Source organism: Triturus cristatus, chromosome 10, assembly GCF_964204655.1.
Source record: "Triturus cristatus chromosome 10, aTriCri1.1, whole genome shotgun sequence".
Taxonomy (NCBI): Eukaryota; Metazoa; Chordata; class Amphibia; order Caudata; family Salamandridae; genus Triturus; species Triturus cristatus.
This window is the reverse complement of record NC_140593.1, coordinates 1000151392-1000167932: the sequence shown is the minus strand read 5'-3', so window position 1 is coordinate 1000167932 and position 16541 is coordinate 1000151392. Positions and strand designations below refer to the sequence as shown.

Sequence of the window (16541 nt, the reverse complement as noted above, 5' to 3'; positions counted from 1 at the left end):
AAGCTGCGGTCGTGGTTGAGACCGCACGGTACAGGCATGCGTTGTTCAGGCATCCATTTCACCACCATACATACAACCGGCAAGGATATGACCTGCAGTTCCTGCAGCAACCTGGTGACTGCAGTCTGGAAAGGGTATTTTGTGTTATATTACCAGCACTTACACAGTGCATTTCTACCTAGACCCCGGTTTGCTTAAAATATATGTACTGAACCCAGTAAGTGCCATTGCTCTGGGTGAAATATTTACCCGGTGTGGTAAAAAAACAAACTCCTATTCTGAGTTTTTAACTTTAAAATGAGCAGGGCCAGACTGGACATTCTGCCACTCTGGTATTTCCTGGTGCACTGCAGACTAGCGGGCAGCTTTCAGAGCAGGATTGGCTGCATGAACAACCATACAAAGCCCCCCTGGCTCCAGTGTAGTTGTGGGCCTTTCGCAGTGCGGGGCTGTTTTAAATATTTTTGCACCGGCTGTTTGTGGTTTGCAGTCCGGCCCCGGAAATGAGGCATAACTGGAGGAATCAGTACTTAACGCACCAAATCCTGCTGGGTTTGCCTTTTTTTACCGCCACTGAAAGGAGCTCAGCAGTACCACAGGGGTATTGTCCCACGGGGGTGTTGTGCGCGTCTATGCACACCATAAACGCCAATTTGCACTTCCACATACTTGGCAAAAAAATTTGAAGCGGAAAGCGGGAGATTTTTTGAAAGATAAGCTGGAGACTGTATTTTCTTCCATTTACTTCTATTGAATTAAAGGCAATTTGATTCGGGAACCAGCTCAAATAAACCATTTTGGACTTAAAAAATCGTGAGTCTCCCGTCGGAATCGGGACTATTGGCATGTGTGCTTACAAAGCAGCTAATAGGATTGCATTTGCTAGTCTGAATGAATACACTTGTAAGAGGCCCCAAGACTTCCTTCGTTGCCTCTACGCGCGCGCCTTAGAATGACACGAGGCCTTTGTCAGTCGATACTTTCCTGGCATTGCGTAGAACCGGAGGCCTTTGTTTCTCGCCGGTGCACCGGCTTCCGGAAACTAGGGTATGTCCCACAAGCAAGACGCTATTGATCCCTTCCCACACCTGCATCCTGATTCCTCGCCCTGTCAGGCACACGAAGGCCGATTAGGAGCTCAGCTGTTGCTCCTCCTTTTAACTCTTTCACTTATGAATGGCTCCTTTCAGCGGACTTGGCTTCCGCCGAGCTGGTCAGACTGGCCGCTCCATCCCTACGCTCCGATGAATTACAACGACCCGGAGGCCCTGGCCAGCAGCCAGCCGCATCCCAGCCCTTTCATATCTAAGAGCCGGATCTGAGAGTGGTACAGCCCGCACAGGGGGAGGCAGGAACCCTTGCATCCTCAGCGGAGGAAATGAGAGAATCCTCGTCTCCTGCCCTCGCATGTCTTGTCATCTCAACTGAGTCAGCCCCATCTGTGCAAGCATTTGCCAGGAAGTCGACTCACAGGCCTCGCCTTTTTCATACGTCCGTTCAGAACTTGGCAGAACTTTAACGAGCCTTGAGGCAATTGCTTTGACATTGCACCAAAAGAACCATACAAAAAAAACTTGAGCGAACAGTCCAATCTGGCTCCTCTGGGCTTCCGTCCTGGCAAGAATGGGTGATTGGCTCGTTATAGGGTGTTGCTGGGCTGGTTCAACCCCCGCAGTCTCCCTTTTTAGGTTCCAGGGCCCAGGCAGAAGCGTGAGTCAGGTGAGCCATTACGCCTAGTACTGACGAGTGACTGGAACATGGCCTTCTGCCTGTAGTAAAAATAACAACATGTATTAATTGTGTCACCACATGTTCCCTGGTGGCAGGCGCGTGGGCACCGCTTCCACATTCGGTTTGGTTGTCGCAAAAAATTATGATGAAATGTTTTAACTTTAGAAATGTTTAAAGCTGGTGCTATGGGTGTCATTATAAATGTTTTAAAACTATGTCTGTGTATTTGTTGACCGCAGCTGAGGTCTATATCAAAACTTAGAAGTCAAAGCGCTTGCACTAGAGTGAGCAGCAAGTTTGTCATGGAGGGCTAGCGACCCGTACCACAGGCACAAATAGAGGTGGGCGAGCCACTGAAAGCTCGAGCCGGGCTCGAGTCCAATACTTGTTATGTTATGGAATGTTAAGGGGATTTTTATAGCGCACGACTCACCCGCGGGCATCTCGGCGCTTACTTAGTGATAAAGCTGATGGAGGAAGTCAGAGTCGGAGTGATACAAAGACCAAAACAGAAAGACTTTGAATTGTTTTCTGAAGATGCTATAGGAGGTACATTCGCGCAGGGCAATAGGCAATTGATTCCAATAGTGTGGGGCAAGGTACGAGAAAGCCTTTCCACCAGTGCGACAGAGACGTATTCGGGGAACCTTTAGAAGTCCTAAGGAATTTGATCTGAGATTACGACCCGATACCTGTTTGGTGAACTTCTTTTGGAGGTGGTGGGGGCCTTTGCCATTTAAGGCGTTGTAGGTGAGGCAGCAGATCTTAAAGTTGGATCGCTCCCTTGCTGGTAGCCAGTGAAGCTCTCTCAGCCAAGGAGCTGGAGGAGAGCCTGCCGGGCGATTCAAAATCATTCTTGCTGCAGTAAGTACTTAACTTGGCTCTGGCTCTTGGCTCAGCTCAGTGTCCTTTTGGACTACAATAGCTCAAAACGAGCCGAGCCCTCAGAGATTATAGGCAAAGAGGTGGCCTTGGATGTAAATCTTGCAATTGAAGGATTGCGCCAAGGTAAGACCATAAGATGAGACCATAAAACTGGGGATCAATCCTGGCTTCTCTGCTTGACCAAACTGTGTGATCTTAAGCAATTATTTTATTTCAACGAGCCTCATTTTAATTCCTTATCACATATGCGAGCACCTTCAACACGTGAGTTCATAGTGTGTGCTATACAAAAACCTCTCTTATGTTTGATATAATAGACTATAATGTAACTCAATGTATAAAAAGAATCTAGTCCACGTGTGCGGTACCCATGACAAGTCACTTTCATTTTACTTCACAAGCGGCATTGTTGTAAGACCAGAAACATGAATGTTTCTCAGTTGATGGTTAAAGGGTATAACATTTTAAAAAGTACCTATCAATTTGTTAATATAATACAATGCGCTAAGGTAAAACCTTTGAGCATGTTAACGAAATTCACTTTTTTACTTTTGCAGAGACTACCATAGTCTGACATGATGCTTGTCGCTTGCTTTACATGCCAAATATTTTCATGGTTCGACTCTTTCTCAGGCTTTTAGAGCCAAGACAGACCTTTGGCTCTACTCTCCCCGTTAATTTGTTGGCTCACCCACCTCTAAGCACGATCATGCTTAGTACTCAGGGGTCAGAATAGCAATTATAGGGAACAGCGAGTGGGAGACCAATCATGAAATGCACTATTAATTGACAATAATTTAATCATCCTAAAAAGCTTCTGTTCTTGCTGCTGAGTAATTTTATAAGTATTACCAGTGGCGGCTAGCACGGATTGGGGGGTGGCAGGGCGGAGGGCGGGGTGCTGGGGGGGAGGGGTAAAGTACAGAAAATAAATAAAACTTACCTTACCTCCTCACCCTCCTTGTCATCGTCCCTCTGTTCTGCAGGAACCAGGAAGCACACCCAGGCTCCCTTGATCAATCACAACGCTGCAATGCAGCGTTGTGGTTGGTCTAAGTGCCGTGGTTCAGCGCTCAGCCAGGGGATGGGGTCCTGGGCATGTTCTCCACGCAGGCTGTAATGCAGTCTGCATGGAGAACATGAAAAGTGAGCATGACTGTTTAGACCGCCCGAGAGGGCAGGCTACACAGTCATTCTGCACTTAGGAGGGTGCCACTACTCCCCCCCTGCTCCGTGAGCAGTGCAGACCCACCTGTCCCGCTGCAGTGGGAACAAATAAAATGATAATAACAACCAGTTATTATCATTCTATTTTTCCTTTATTTCCACTGCCGAAAGTAGTGGGGCGATGCTCCTTCGCCTTATCGGAGGAGCCGCCACTGAGTATTATCCTAGTGTAAAGCTGCACTAATTTATCCTTTGTGTGATAAAATGCACTGCTCTTTTCCATAAGAGCAGAGCTGATCTAGGACCGCTCAGTTGTCTCCATTCTAGAGCTTCCTGAATGCATCTGGGCTGACATGGCAGCCAATGACACTCTATTCAACATGGCCGCTGATTCATCACAATTTCTGGACTTTGGGTGAATGTCGAGATGTTTGTCTTTCTCGTCTTCCTCAACGTCTCCTTGCTGCCTCTATTCACACTATCTCTGACCTTTTCCACAGTCCAAGTGCTCTTGCTTTTCTTGCTCTTTTCCCTCTCTCAGTGTGCAGGCTGTTTACACTCTCAAGTCACCATCTTGCATTCCAGCTGCAAGCCCTCTCTCATCAGCTGACTCCTTTGACCATCTTCGTAGTTGCCTGACAGACTCACTGTCTCAATACCTCTATGTTTAACATCAATAGTATAATATTGCCCGGGTCACCACTATTAAAGGGCCTCTGTTGTTACAATCTGAGCCCAGTAACCTCTATTTGCCCCGGGACTTCTGAAAAGGTCCCTACAGTGTCACACACAGTGAATCTCTCATGCTTTACATATGCTCTCAAGAAAAATGTCAGCACATGTACGGCAGGTATTCGCATCATGGATCCTAACCCACTGACTAAAGTTGTATCTTTAAGGTTGCATTAAAGTTGTATAGAAATAAGGGTTGGCATCCATAGGGTAAGGTTTGTATATGTGATATGTATATGGCAACATTAGCATTTGGTGGACAATCGAGGCCTAATGTGATCATTCCAAGGAAAAAGTCGGCATCGGGTGTATATGCAGGCATTTCTGGCATAAGATGACCATCTATGCCTTCTGGTGGTCCACCCTGGCATAAGGTCATTGCCATTGAGGGCACACAATGGGCGTCGCTGGGATCTTGTGATTACTGCTAACATCTGGTGGTGTTCCTTTACTTCTGGGAGCCATCCCTGGAATCTGATGAACATCAGTCGTATAAAATACCCCTATGGCTTCAAGTGCCACCCTGGAATCCAGTTTGAACCACTGGCATGTGGTGAGCAAGTATAGCTTCTTGTGGCATACCTGGCACAAAACTGGGATCCCTGGCATAAGGTACTGTGGTGTCTGGAGGCTACAATTAACAACATGGGAGCATTAGTGGTAAATGATAGGCGACCCCAGTTTTAAGGATGACACATTGGTTTGTAATGGAGCACCACTGTGACACCAGAGCAGGTAAGTACTTGATTAAAAGGACGAGAGAGTTTCTGGGCCCACATTGGAGGATTTACAAAACATTAACATTTAGTATTTGAGGAAAAAAGTGGTGTATGTTCAGAAACTGGCAAGTTAACCCCTTCCAGGGGCGAGCCCCCCCCCATCTTAATGCCCTGCCCAACTGCGTCCCTATCCCCATCAATCATTCCAGTGAAGACATGGTTTGGTGGATAAAAAGGCTGCAGTTTATTAACATGGTTTATGCATCTCGCAACTTTTGGTTGGTCTTTCCTAAACATCCATGTCTTTTTACATCATGCATTGTTCTCCCAGTTTGGCGTTAGTCCTTTTATGACAGCACTTATCTTAGCTCGAGGTGCCCCTTTAAGCAAGGTCTCCGTGTTGTGCTGTTCCAGGCTTCCCTTGCTACTGAGTTTGTGGGCGTCCGTTAGGACCGGCCCGGGTTGCAAGTTCCGTTCCGCTTGCCCTGGACCTGTGCTGGCAACTCACCTGCTTCTCAGTGCCCCTGCTGTGTGGCATTCCAAGGACCCTGTGTAAGCATCTCCTCTACTCTGTCTATGGCTGTGTGCTGTCATTTGCTCACTCTGTGTCCCTGCTGTGAGGCATCCAAGGACACTGTGTGAGCAGCTCATCTCCTTCTAGTAATATCCCCTTTTTGATGTTTTTCTGGATCTCTTCCGCTCCCCCCTTCCCTTCAACCTCGCAGCTGCGACGCCCGCTCCCCTTTGGCATGGGTGGGTGGGATTTCGATTAGATCGGGGGCTTCAGTGACCACCAGATTAAACCTGTGCCCCTTTTGAACCCCCAACCGCTTGCACCCTCTTGCCCGGATTGGGTGGCTAGTGGCTACCTTTTCACTGACCTGCGGAGGGGTGTTGTTCCTGCCTCCTGGAGGTGTTTAGCATGGGCCCAAATCAGGTCCAGCTTCGACTCCCCTGATTCTCCTTTGAGAAAAATAAGAATGTTTACTGAAAAAGCGAACAGCTTGCATTTGAAGCAAAATGTGTGTAGTTATAGAAAATTGCAAGCTTTTGTTTGAGTGAAATGAGATTCCTTACTAAACTGAAAAGTGAGCATTTAAGTGCATAATGTGTTCACTTGCAAGTTAAGGAGAATATGTTATTTTGTAGAACGTAGTTAGAGTGGAAAAATTGGTATTTGAGGCCAAAGTGACTTTATTTTCAGATACTAGAATACAAGGGTTGGAGGGAAAATAGTTTATTTACCAAAAATTAAAGTTGTTGTTTGAGTGCAAATTTTGTGCTTTTTCAGAAAATACAAGCAAGTGCCAGAGGCAAAATGAGTTTACTACCAAAAATGAAAACGTAATATTTGAGGGCAAAATGATTGTATCGACATAAGACAAGCTAACAATTGAGAAAAATAGTGTATGTTCTAAACACAATTTAAAATGGTAAGTGCATTTGAAATGTAAGCTTAAAACTAACATTTAAGTGATAGCTCTGCTGAAGTGAGGACATATATTGCTGTTATTATTTAATTAGTGCCAGTGTGCACTTTTGGATATGGCTGTCATTTAATAGTTCATGAAAGCATGTCTTAATCTACATGTTATCTTTTTGTTACTTTATGAACCCTAGTTCTATGTAATACCTCAGCCCAGTGTCTGCTCCTCCGCAATGTTCTTGCATCGTTTTATTTTACATTTGCCGGTTCTTAGCCAGTGGTGTTGAGAGAGGTGGAGCCGAGGCATGGGAGGGAGGAGGAGGAGTGCTGGTGCACTCCCCTCTCTAAGTGCTCATGTGTTTTTGGCCGGCTGTCTCAGGCTGACCAAAACACACATGGCCACTTAGGTTTCCTCCAGCCCAGCTGCATTTAGCAGCTGGGCTGGAGAAACGTCACAGACTCCCTGGTCTGAGCAGGGTGTCTTTCCTGTCTGCTCGGACCAATTCCCGCACTGCTCTGCAGCGTGGGGATTGGACAGGGAGTCTGTCTCAGAGGCTGGTGGGACCCAGGAAGAAGAGAAGAGGCAGCGCGATGAGACGAGACGTGACGCTGGAGGCGGCCGGCAGCAAAATGTACGTTTATTTCTAATTTTTAATATTGTATTCTCCCGCCTGACCGCACCCGCCTGACCACCCTTTCTTTATGACGGCCGCCACTGCCTCAGCCTATGGGATATGTCTGCAGCCCCAATTTATAAAATCTCTCTATCCTGAGCGGTAGCCATGAACTTCAATTCACAAAGTACCAGGGGTAGCAGAAGTGACATAACAACCCACTTGACCATTACTTTTACTCACACACACATGCTTACACATTCACACATACGTATACTCACACTCTCATAAACACACTCTCACCCGCAAACACACACAACATTCATTCAAAAGTATATTTTACCTACCTCAGCTGCCAACGTGGGTCATATTTCGACTAACTGAACTCAAGTCTGTATTACACTAAGAGTGAAGAATATAATATCATTCACTGCTAGTACAATAAAAAATTGACAGAAAACAAGGAAACTGGAGCCCCAGCCAAGTCGAGCTGCCCCAGTGTTCCTTACACAGATTTTGCCACCTCTGAAGCCAGGGTTGCAAAGGCAGAGCAAGGGGTTGCAAGGACCAAGCCAGGGGTCTAAGCTGCAACCCCCTAAATTATAACCTTGGCTGTAGCTATGCTGTGTGAGCATCTAAGGGCCAGATGTATCAAGGCTTTTGCAATGTATCAAACTCTTGGCATTCGCAATATGGGTAATCGCAATTTTATGCAATTACCCAAATTGCAAATGCAGTTAGGGAATTGCAATTTGCGATTCCCTAAATGCAATTCATGCAGCAATCGCTAAATATAAATTTGCATTTAGGAATCTCAAATTACCACCAACTTCATGTTGATGGTAATTTGCGATTCCTTTGTAAAATACACAAAAGTGCATTTTTCAAAGTGCATTGTGGCGCGCAAACATGCCCTTAGGGCATGTGTGTGCACCACATGTGCATGCTTACCTTTTCTGGGGGTGCATCAGGGCTGCCTTTAGGCCCCCTATCACCCTTGGAATTGCATTGTGTGAGGTTCTTAACTTTTGTTAATTGGAATTGTGTGCACTAGCCGAACTTCATATTATGGCGAGTTTCTCATTAAAAAAAGTTTTTTACTGGAGAATTAACCAACTTTTTTCCTGATGAATTATTCCTCAAAAACAGTTTTGCTTTATTTCGCCCTGTAAAAGCGTACATTTTGCAAGGCTTCCTCACGGTTTGTAAAAATTCTGAATTTGACAAACTTTGTAAAAGCAAGTTCTAGAAATGTGTGGAAGCGAAGTAGGACAGGTTCACACTCCACAAGCAGACATGAAGACAAATAATGTATATGTTTTTAAAATTAAAGAAGGCCGTGGCATTTGCTAACCCAGATTGCTTGAAATCCCCTTAAATGTTTTGGAGAAGTTTACCATTGAATCTAATGTATTATTATTTTTTAAACTATTTATTGTTTTTCTGTAACATTAGGAGCACACGCAACAGTGTGGCAGTACCATTGTCACATTATTCTGCACAACATCATTAAAGCATTTTCATACAAATAACAGTGCTGAAATATATAGTTATGTTCATGGGTTTCAACATGCAATACAATTTCATTGCCATGACCAGTTACTTCCCCAGTGGCTTCTGATACAGAACGTTTCAGACAAACCCAATCCTCATCTTTACGGGCGCAGTCTGTCAGGCAGTTGATGTGCCGAGTTCAGCAGGCCACCAAGTGTTGTCCCATGGCGAGGTGTTATTCCCAAAGATGAGGACTTCCGTCTTGTCCGTGTTGAGCTTGAGACAGTTGTCCTTCATCCAGTCGGCTACTTCAGTGGAATTTGCCTCTGCTGGCGGAGGATTCTCCTGACAGCGAGAGGATGAGCAAGGTGTCATCAGCATAGGAAATTATGTTGAGTGTGTGCAATCTGACGGTGTTGACCAGGGTGGTCATGTATGTGTTGAAGAGGGTGAGGCTGAGCGACAATTCTTGTGGGATGCCCCAGATGATTTTCTTGGGTTCCAAGGTATATGGGGGTGACAGATTCTCAGGGTTGTTCCTGTGAGGTATGAGGTGATTCATTTGAGTGTATCTCCCTGGATTCTGATTTGGTGGAGTCTGTTGATCAAGATGTGGTGGGATATGGTGTTGAAGGCAGCTGACGTGTCCAAGAGGATGAGGGCTGCTATTTTGCTGTGGTCCAGAAGGGCCCTGATGTGTCATTGGCTGTGATCAGGGCTGTCTCGGTGCTGTGGTTGGCTCGAAATTCAGATTGAGAGGGGTTCAGGAGGTTGTAGTGTTCCAGGTATTCAGTGAGTTGCTAGTTGATTGCCTTTTAGAGAACATTCACCAGAAAGGGGAGCAGGGAGATGGGCCGAAAGTTCTTCAGATCTAAAAGGTCAGTGGATGGTTTCTTCAGGAGGGGCCTCACTTTAGCGTGTTTCCAGTCCTCAGGAAAAGAAGCAGTGGTGATAATGGATTTCACAATTTCCTTGAGCTTGGCGCCAATCGTCTTGCTCCTGAGGTTGAAGATGTGGGGGCATGGGCCTGTGGGTGCTCCCAAGTGTATGGAGTTCATGATGGAGATTGTGGTTTGAGTTGTGAGAGGGCCCAAACGGGTGAGCAGGTGTTCGGGATCTGTGTTCATGGGTGTGAGTAGGCTGATGCTGTCGGCGGCAAGGAGGTTTGGGTTTGAAGTTCTCGTAGATGGCTGAGATCTTGTCATGGAAGAAATCTGCTAGGTTGTCACACAGTTCTTGGGAGGGGGTGATGTTATTCCTGGTGGCTTCAGGGTTGGAGAACTCCTTTACGATGGCGAAGAGCTCCTTGCAGTGGTTTGTGTTGGGTTCTATGCAGTCTGCTAGAGAGTTCTTCTTTGTTTCTTTCAGGAGGCAGTGGTACTGGTTGAGTGCTGTTTGGAAGGTGGTATGTCTTTATGCTAGTATGCCACTTCTTTTCTACTTGCTGTCAGTTGCGTTTGCAGGCTTTTAGCTCCCCGGTGAACCAGCTGGCTCTTCTGGCTGGTACTTTAAGTTTGGATGGCTTGGCGAGGGCAATTGTATTGGCACTTTTCGTGATCCACTGGGAGAAGTTCTTCACAGCCTGTTCTGGGTCAGATGATGTGTCCGGGAGGTGGATGTTAAGAGCGGTGTTCCACTGATCTTCTGATATCTTCTTCCAGTTTCTGTAAGTGGAGCTGGGGGCCATGGTGCCAGTGTTGGTAGATCCTGAGATGCTGTAGTGGTGTGTCCAGGTGAGCTATGAGACATGGCTGTACTTGACTCTGTTGCTAGACGTAAAAATGGGGTCGAGTGTATGTCCTGCGATTTAGGTGGGGTCAGTGACAAGTTGTTGGAGGCTGATGGTGCTCATGCTTTACAGGAGGTCAGTTGTGTTGGTGTCGTCTGGGTCATTGAGGTGAAAGTTGAGATCTACTAGGAAGATGTAGTGCTTGGAGTTGATGGCGATCAGGGCGGTGAGGTTAGAGATGGCATTGCAGAAGCTGGGAAGTGGTCCCGTTGCTCTGTATGCAACAGTGCCTCTGATGGTGCCTTTTCCATCAGTGTGAAGTTAAAATTGAGATGCTCCATTATCGGGGTTGGGTCATCTGAGGAGGTTGTGCAGCAAATATGGTCCTTGTAGATGATGGCAATCCCACCTCTGTGTTTATTGATTTGGTCCCGGTGTGTTATCTTGTAGCCTTCAGGTGCAGCGATGGTGATGTCTGGCGCAGAGGCGGGTTCAGCCGGGTCTCTGTGAGGAAGTTGATGTCCGGGCTGAGGGATGAGATCATGTCCCAGAACTCCATGGCATGTTTGCTGAGTGATCAAATATTAGGTAGAATGCACTGGAGTTGTGTCATCGCAGTCTCGGTCGGCGTGGTGGGCGAAGTCATGTTTGCTGTGTCTCCAGCATGGTTGGTAGCTTCGGTGTGAGAGAGCAGAGATCTTTCCTCTAATTAATTTACACCATTTTACAAAGAAAAACGATTTTGTGACACTACATTACGTGAAGAATGACAAAACGTGTGTTAAGCTCCATGTTTCTAGAAATGACAAAACTTTGTTTTAATTGAGATGCTGCATCGTAAAAGCATGCAGAATGTTAAAATGAGTTAATGTTACATTTATTTTTAATAAATAGATGTGAATTTTAACACTTTAATGACACGATCTTGCAACTAACCAATATGATATTTACAGAAACGATAAAATGTATACGTGAGAATACATTTTTTTCATGTATTAGAGATAAATAGTGCATTAAATTGTGTGACGTGTGCACTGAAAAGGACGAAAGAAAAGTAAGTGCTACACGGGTTTAGCAAAATTGCATTTCACAAATCCTTCTAATTGTTATGCTTTTAAACATGTATGCTTTAATAACATATGATGTGCAAGAGAATCTTACAAAAAATGTATGTGAGTGACCGTGATATTTTTACAATGTTATGAGTACCCCATATTTACATGAATTAATTGCGATATTATAGAACATTAATACATTTAATTGTAAGATTTATACCATATGTTATGCAATGCAAGATTCATATTTTAGCACAATTTCATTGTGCATGAGTTGTATTTCATGTAGGCCTCAAATCTTGCTTCTTTTTCCAAATGTGAATTTATGAACTGAATAGTCTGAAGCCTATGGGAACTTTTCGTAAAGTTGCCACTTGTGTTCTAACTTTCAATTGCTTTCTTTGACATTTGTAGCACAGTCTGACCGAACTGGAAACAAAAACTGTTACATGATAGAACAGATGCTTGAGAAACTAGCAGACAAAGGATGAGAGCATAAAATCATCGATTTTCTGATTGCCACATTGTTCATATGACGGAACCTACAATGATTCTAAGGAAATTACATGTTATGTATTACTTAATTCTTCCGGATTTGTATACTTTTTGCTTACTAAATCATCTCATTCTATTGAAGACAACCAATGGGACAGAGTGGTCCGATATTCTTGGTGATGCTATGGGGTGTCACCCTGGAATTAACCGGAGTATAATTGCTCAGACTTTGGAACTGAACCAGAGAGACCCTTTGCTTTAGAGAGGCTTGCTTAACCATTTTGCGGCACAGAGACTGATGATTTGGACTTCCAGGAACAACGCAAACTGTGACGTAATACTGTGCTCTGCTGCGGGCTGGTATGCTAGCGTATTGGAACCTTTTGGGCTGAAAGGAGTTACGTCAAACGACTGTGACATTAACACTGCAGTGTCAGACAGAGACAAATATTCTCTTTTAAATGCACAGGAACTGGTAATTTGTAACTCACTGAACTTGCCTAAGGGTTTGTATGAGACACAACTGATTTTTCCTGCTGACTAAATTTAGTTTGAATAACTAATCTCCCTCAGCTGAGGAAGATCATTCCCTATATATTTGGATCTCCCAGAGTTTGCTAATGTTTTATTAAAGAATTTGATTTAATTTAAATTTAGGATTGTATGCCCTTCATTTGAAGTTCTTATGTACTCTCCCCAAAATTCAACTGACATGCGAAGAAAAGAGAAAACGAAACCCCTCTACAATCAACAGATCACCCAAGTACTTGTGCTGCAAAAGTTCAATATAACTAGACACTGCTTTAAAATCCACAACCTTATCAGCAGACACGGGTCATTTATCACATGGTGAACATGGGCAGGTGGGAGCTAAAATTTCACAATATCAAACATTTATGCTTTGCACCACTACTCCTCAAACAAATACAGCCAAACAAGCAATGTGTACTGGTGGAGGCCCAGGGAATGAGATGTTGCATTTGTTCTCCTTTAAGTTTAATAAACATAATTCTTGAAGATCTTCAAATGGCTCCCCACCAAAACTTGCAGAACCGTCGTCCTGGCTCTCATCACCAGCAAGTTGGACTGAGGAAATGCACTTTATACTGGAATCAACCCTCAACTGACCAGGATGCTTCAGACCATACAAAGCTCTCGCCATAGTCACCCTCAACCTCCCACCCCATCCTCACATCACCCAGCACTTCAATGAACTCCACTGGCTCCCATACCACAAACAAGAACTCTTCAAACTCCTCACACACGTTTACAAAGCCTTACACAACATTGCCCCAGGTTACTCAAAACCCTCATAAACTTTCACAAACCTACCAGACACCTCAGCCAGACTCCTACACTCACCTCCCCCCACATACCAGAACCAGATCCTACTAGGCCTTCTCCTACTTCGATGCTAAAACCTGGAACGACCTGCCCCTGCACATCAGAGCCTCCTCCTCAGGTCTTGAATTTTCTCAAGAAATTGAAGACCTGGTACTTCACCTATCCCTGACCCCGACTTGGCCTATATAGCTCCTGCTCCTAGGTGTAACTCTTTTGGTGATATTCCCCATTTCCAAGTGCAAATTTACAAATATGTAATCTAGCATGTCTCCACCCCATCAGTTCAGGGATTGGAGACATTTAAGAGTGACTTTACAAGTTCACAGTTACTACTAGTAACTTTTCACAAGAAGGTGGACATTTCCGCTACTATGATGGAAATCTCCTTATGGGCAAGCATAGGGATATTTATAAAAGTCTATTTTTCCTTAATAAATGATGAACAGTATTTTAATATAAACTATAAATGTAAAATAATTTAACATACTATTAACAAAGAACTAATGAGGTAAAATGTTACAGTACATTAACTCATTAAAATAAATGTGAATTAAATAATTAACTAATATAAATATATTTATCAAATTTATCTAAAACATTTTTTAAAAAACCTCTACACATCTCCACCCACAATATAATTTTTATATTTGTTTAATATTTCTTAAATGTTATTGCAAGTTACTTGTTAAAACAATTAAAATTATTTCTATTTTTTCTAACAAGGCTTTAACTATTTAAAATATTTTTTATTTTAAATTACATTATTACATTTTAAAACAATAAAATAATGATTCATTAATTATGTACATTTTGTAACATTAAACATAATTCATATGTATATTTTAAAAGATGAGTTCATTTTATTTGATAACATTACTTCTTATGCAGTGTTGTATTAAGTCCATGCCTCTGGTTTTTTAGGTCTCGCCTGAGCCAGCACATGCGGTGCTCTGGCGAGACTTTAAGTAAGTGCGGTTCAGAAAATGCTACCACACGCTTTTACTTGTGGCATAGAGCTTGCGGTTACGCGTGCGGGCACGCGCTTCCATCACAGCTCCCGTCTTCCATGCCATCACTTGTTTCTTGTGGGCAATAACTTAAAAGATATATTTATACATATTCATGAAATACAAAAACTAAGGACAACGAAAACTATCCTCAATGAATACCACTGTGCTCCGTTACACCTTCGGGAACAGGAGCCATAACTTAAAAGCGAACCTACACATAGCTTACAATTCTACGTAACTTCTGTTTTCATAACTCGGGGCCTAGATGTTTTTGACATGTTCTCTTGCGTTTATTCTGTATTTTGAGTTGATGGTGATGTCAAATACTTGCAGACCCGACCTTATTATTTTGTTTTCGTCTTATTTTCCTGGCACCGAGCGCGTGCCATGCTTATCATGTCTATTTCTAAATAGAAATGAAGGGTCCTGGCTCCGTCTGACAGCCTTCATCTGATTAAATGTCCAAGTGTTCGCTCAATCAGTCGCGGCAGCTGCACATGCGACGCTGGGTTGGTTTCTCCAGAAAAGAGATTCGCGTTAGGCCTGCTTCTCCGCTCGAAGAGCCGTGCTATTTCCAGATATCCAATTTATCACTTCAGATGGGAGGAGGGCCACCTGGCTGTCTCACCCCGGGTCCCAGTCGGGACTCTTTCTCTGAACAACACGTTAGCCGCAGCTTTTATTGCGCTGCCGAGGCCTAGCGCGCCGCACATCGATAACCATTAGAGGAAACGAAACTGCTTAGTAAAATTGATATCGTGCCAGCAATCGACAGCTGTGAGGTGGAAACGTGGAAAACTGAAGACTGGATGACTCACCTCATTTGAGAGGCGCATGGGAGCGAGAAGTTCAAAACTGAAGGAAACTGCTGGAAAATGAGAAAAACAGTCACACAGGATTGCAACATTCACAGTAGTATATTGCATATTTTTTATATTTCTAACTCAGGAAAACAAAAAATGTCGGGGTGGGGTGTTTGAATTATTAATCTCCGCTACTGGTAATTAATTAGTTGTTCCATGTGAGGTGTGAGATTGCTTGCCGGTCTTGGTTTTTATTTTGGTCCACACGACTTTGCTTTCTGGTATGCCTTTTTATTTTCCAATTCTGAATGCAGGTTTCCAAGTACCAGTGTTGCAATTTGTTCATTACCTACCTTTTCATACCATTATAACCTCAAAACACATTGTAAAACATGTCCTTTCAGCTCCCTTAAATCTTCTTACACATCGCTTTAGCTGACATCGGAGCTGAGATAGCTGATCATCCTCTCTTCCCACTGATTAATCTAATTTGCACAAACTTTCAGAACTCTCTGCTGTCACCTTTCTAGTGTGGCAATTGGCTGGCACTTTTTCATGACTTGACAAATGGCAGGATACCTCTGCTTGCCAACCACTCCGAAGCAAATTGACATGGAGTGGGATGTGTCCTGAGTTTGTGTTTTGGGACCGATATGTAGGATAAAAGTACCTCGAGAGGAGTTGGGAATAAGAATTGCTAACCAATGGTGTTCCTAGATGGGAATGTCTACCTCAATGTCTGGCTATAGACTATACAGGAAGACTGTGGGTAGTACAGCTGAGCAAAACTTTAAACAGGGAATTTGCGAGAGTAACTACAGCTGCCATTTTTTTCTTACACACTAACTAACATGGTAACTAAGAAAACACACCTGGTTCAAGATAATCTTGAGGGAGGGAATACATTTGTCGCTCAACCAACCAGGAACCCCCATTGTAGGTGAGGTGATGTCCCTCACCTTTTAGGATTAATAGAATTCTTCAGCCTCTCTCTACCAAAATTACCGAGTGCCCAGCAGACCCGTCAAGTTACCCGCAATTTGAGGGTGTCACCCGCATTGAGGGTTCAACACCCGGCAAATCAGGCTGTCACCTGCAGTGCGTGGTTGGCTCCAACTGCCCACCACAAATGCCTTTCACCCAAGACTCCTGATTCACGGCATTTGATTTTCTGGAGACTTCCCTGAGTATGTACTAGTGATTTTATGTTTGCGGAGCAAACCGTAAACGTCTATGTGTAAAAATGTAAATATGATATTTTGCAGAACTTTGAACTAAACGTGTTTGTTTTTGGAAGTTTAGTTTTGTTATATTCATGTTACATTGGAAGCATTGTT

At 43.9% G+C, this 16541-nt stretch overlaps 1 protein-coding gene across 1 annotated transcript in view; it reads left to right on the top strand.

The window, feature by feature from the left end:
• The first annotated feature begins 1192 nt into the window (after window positions 1–1192).
• GRAP (GRB2 related adaptor protein) overlaps window positions 1193–16541 on the top strand; it is a 720202-nt gene continuing 704853 nt past the window's right edge. Inside the window, exon 1 of the mRNA XM_085628995.1 lies at window positions 1193–1719. Within this exon, the coding sequence (XP_085485121.1) occupies window positions 1624–1719 (96 nt within the window). The 5' untranslated portion in view covers window positions 1193–1623. The remainder of the gene's footprint in view (window positions 1720–16541) is intronic.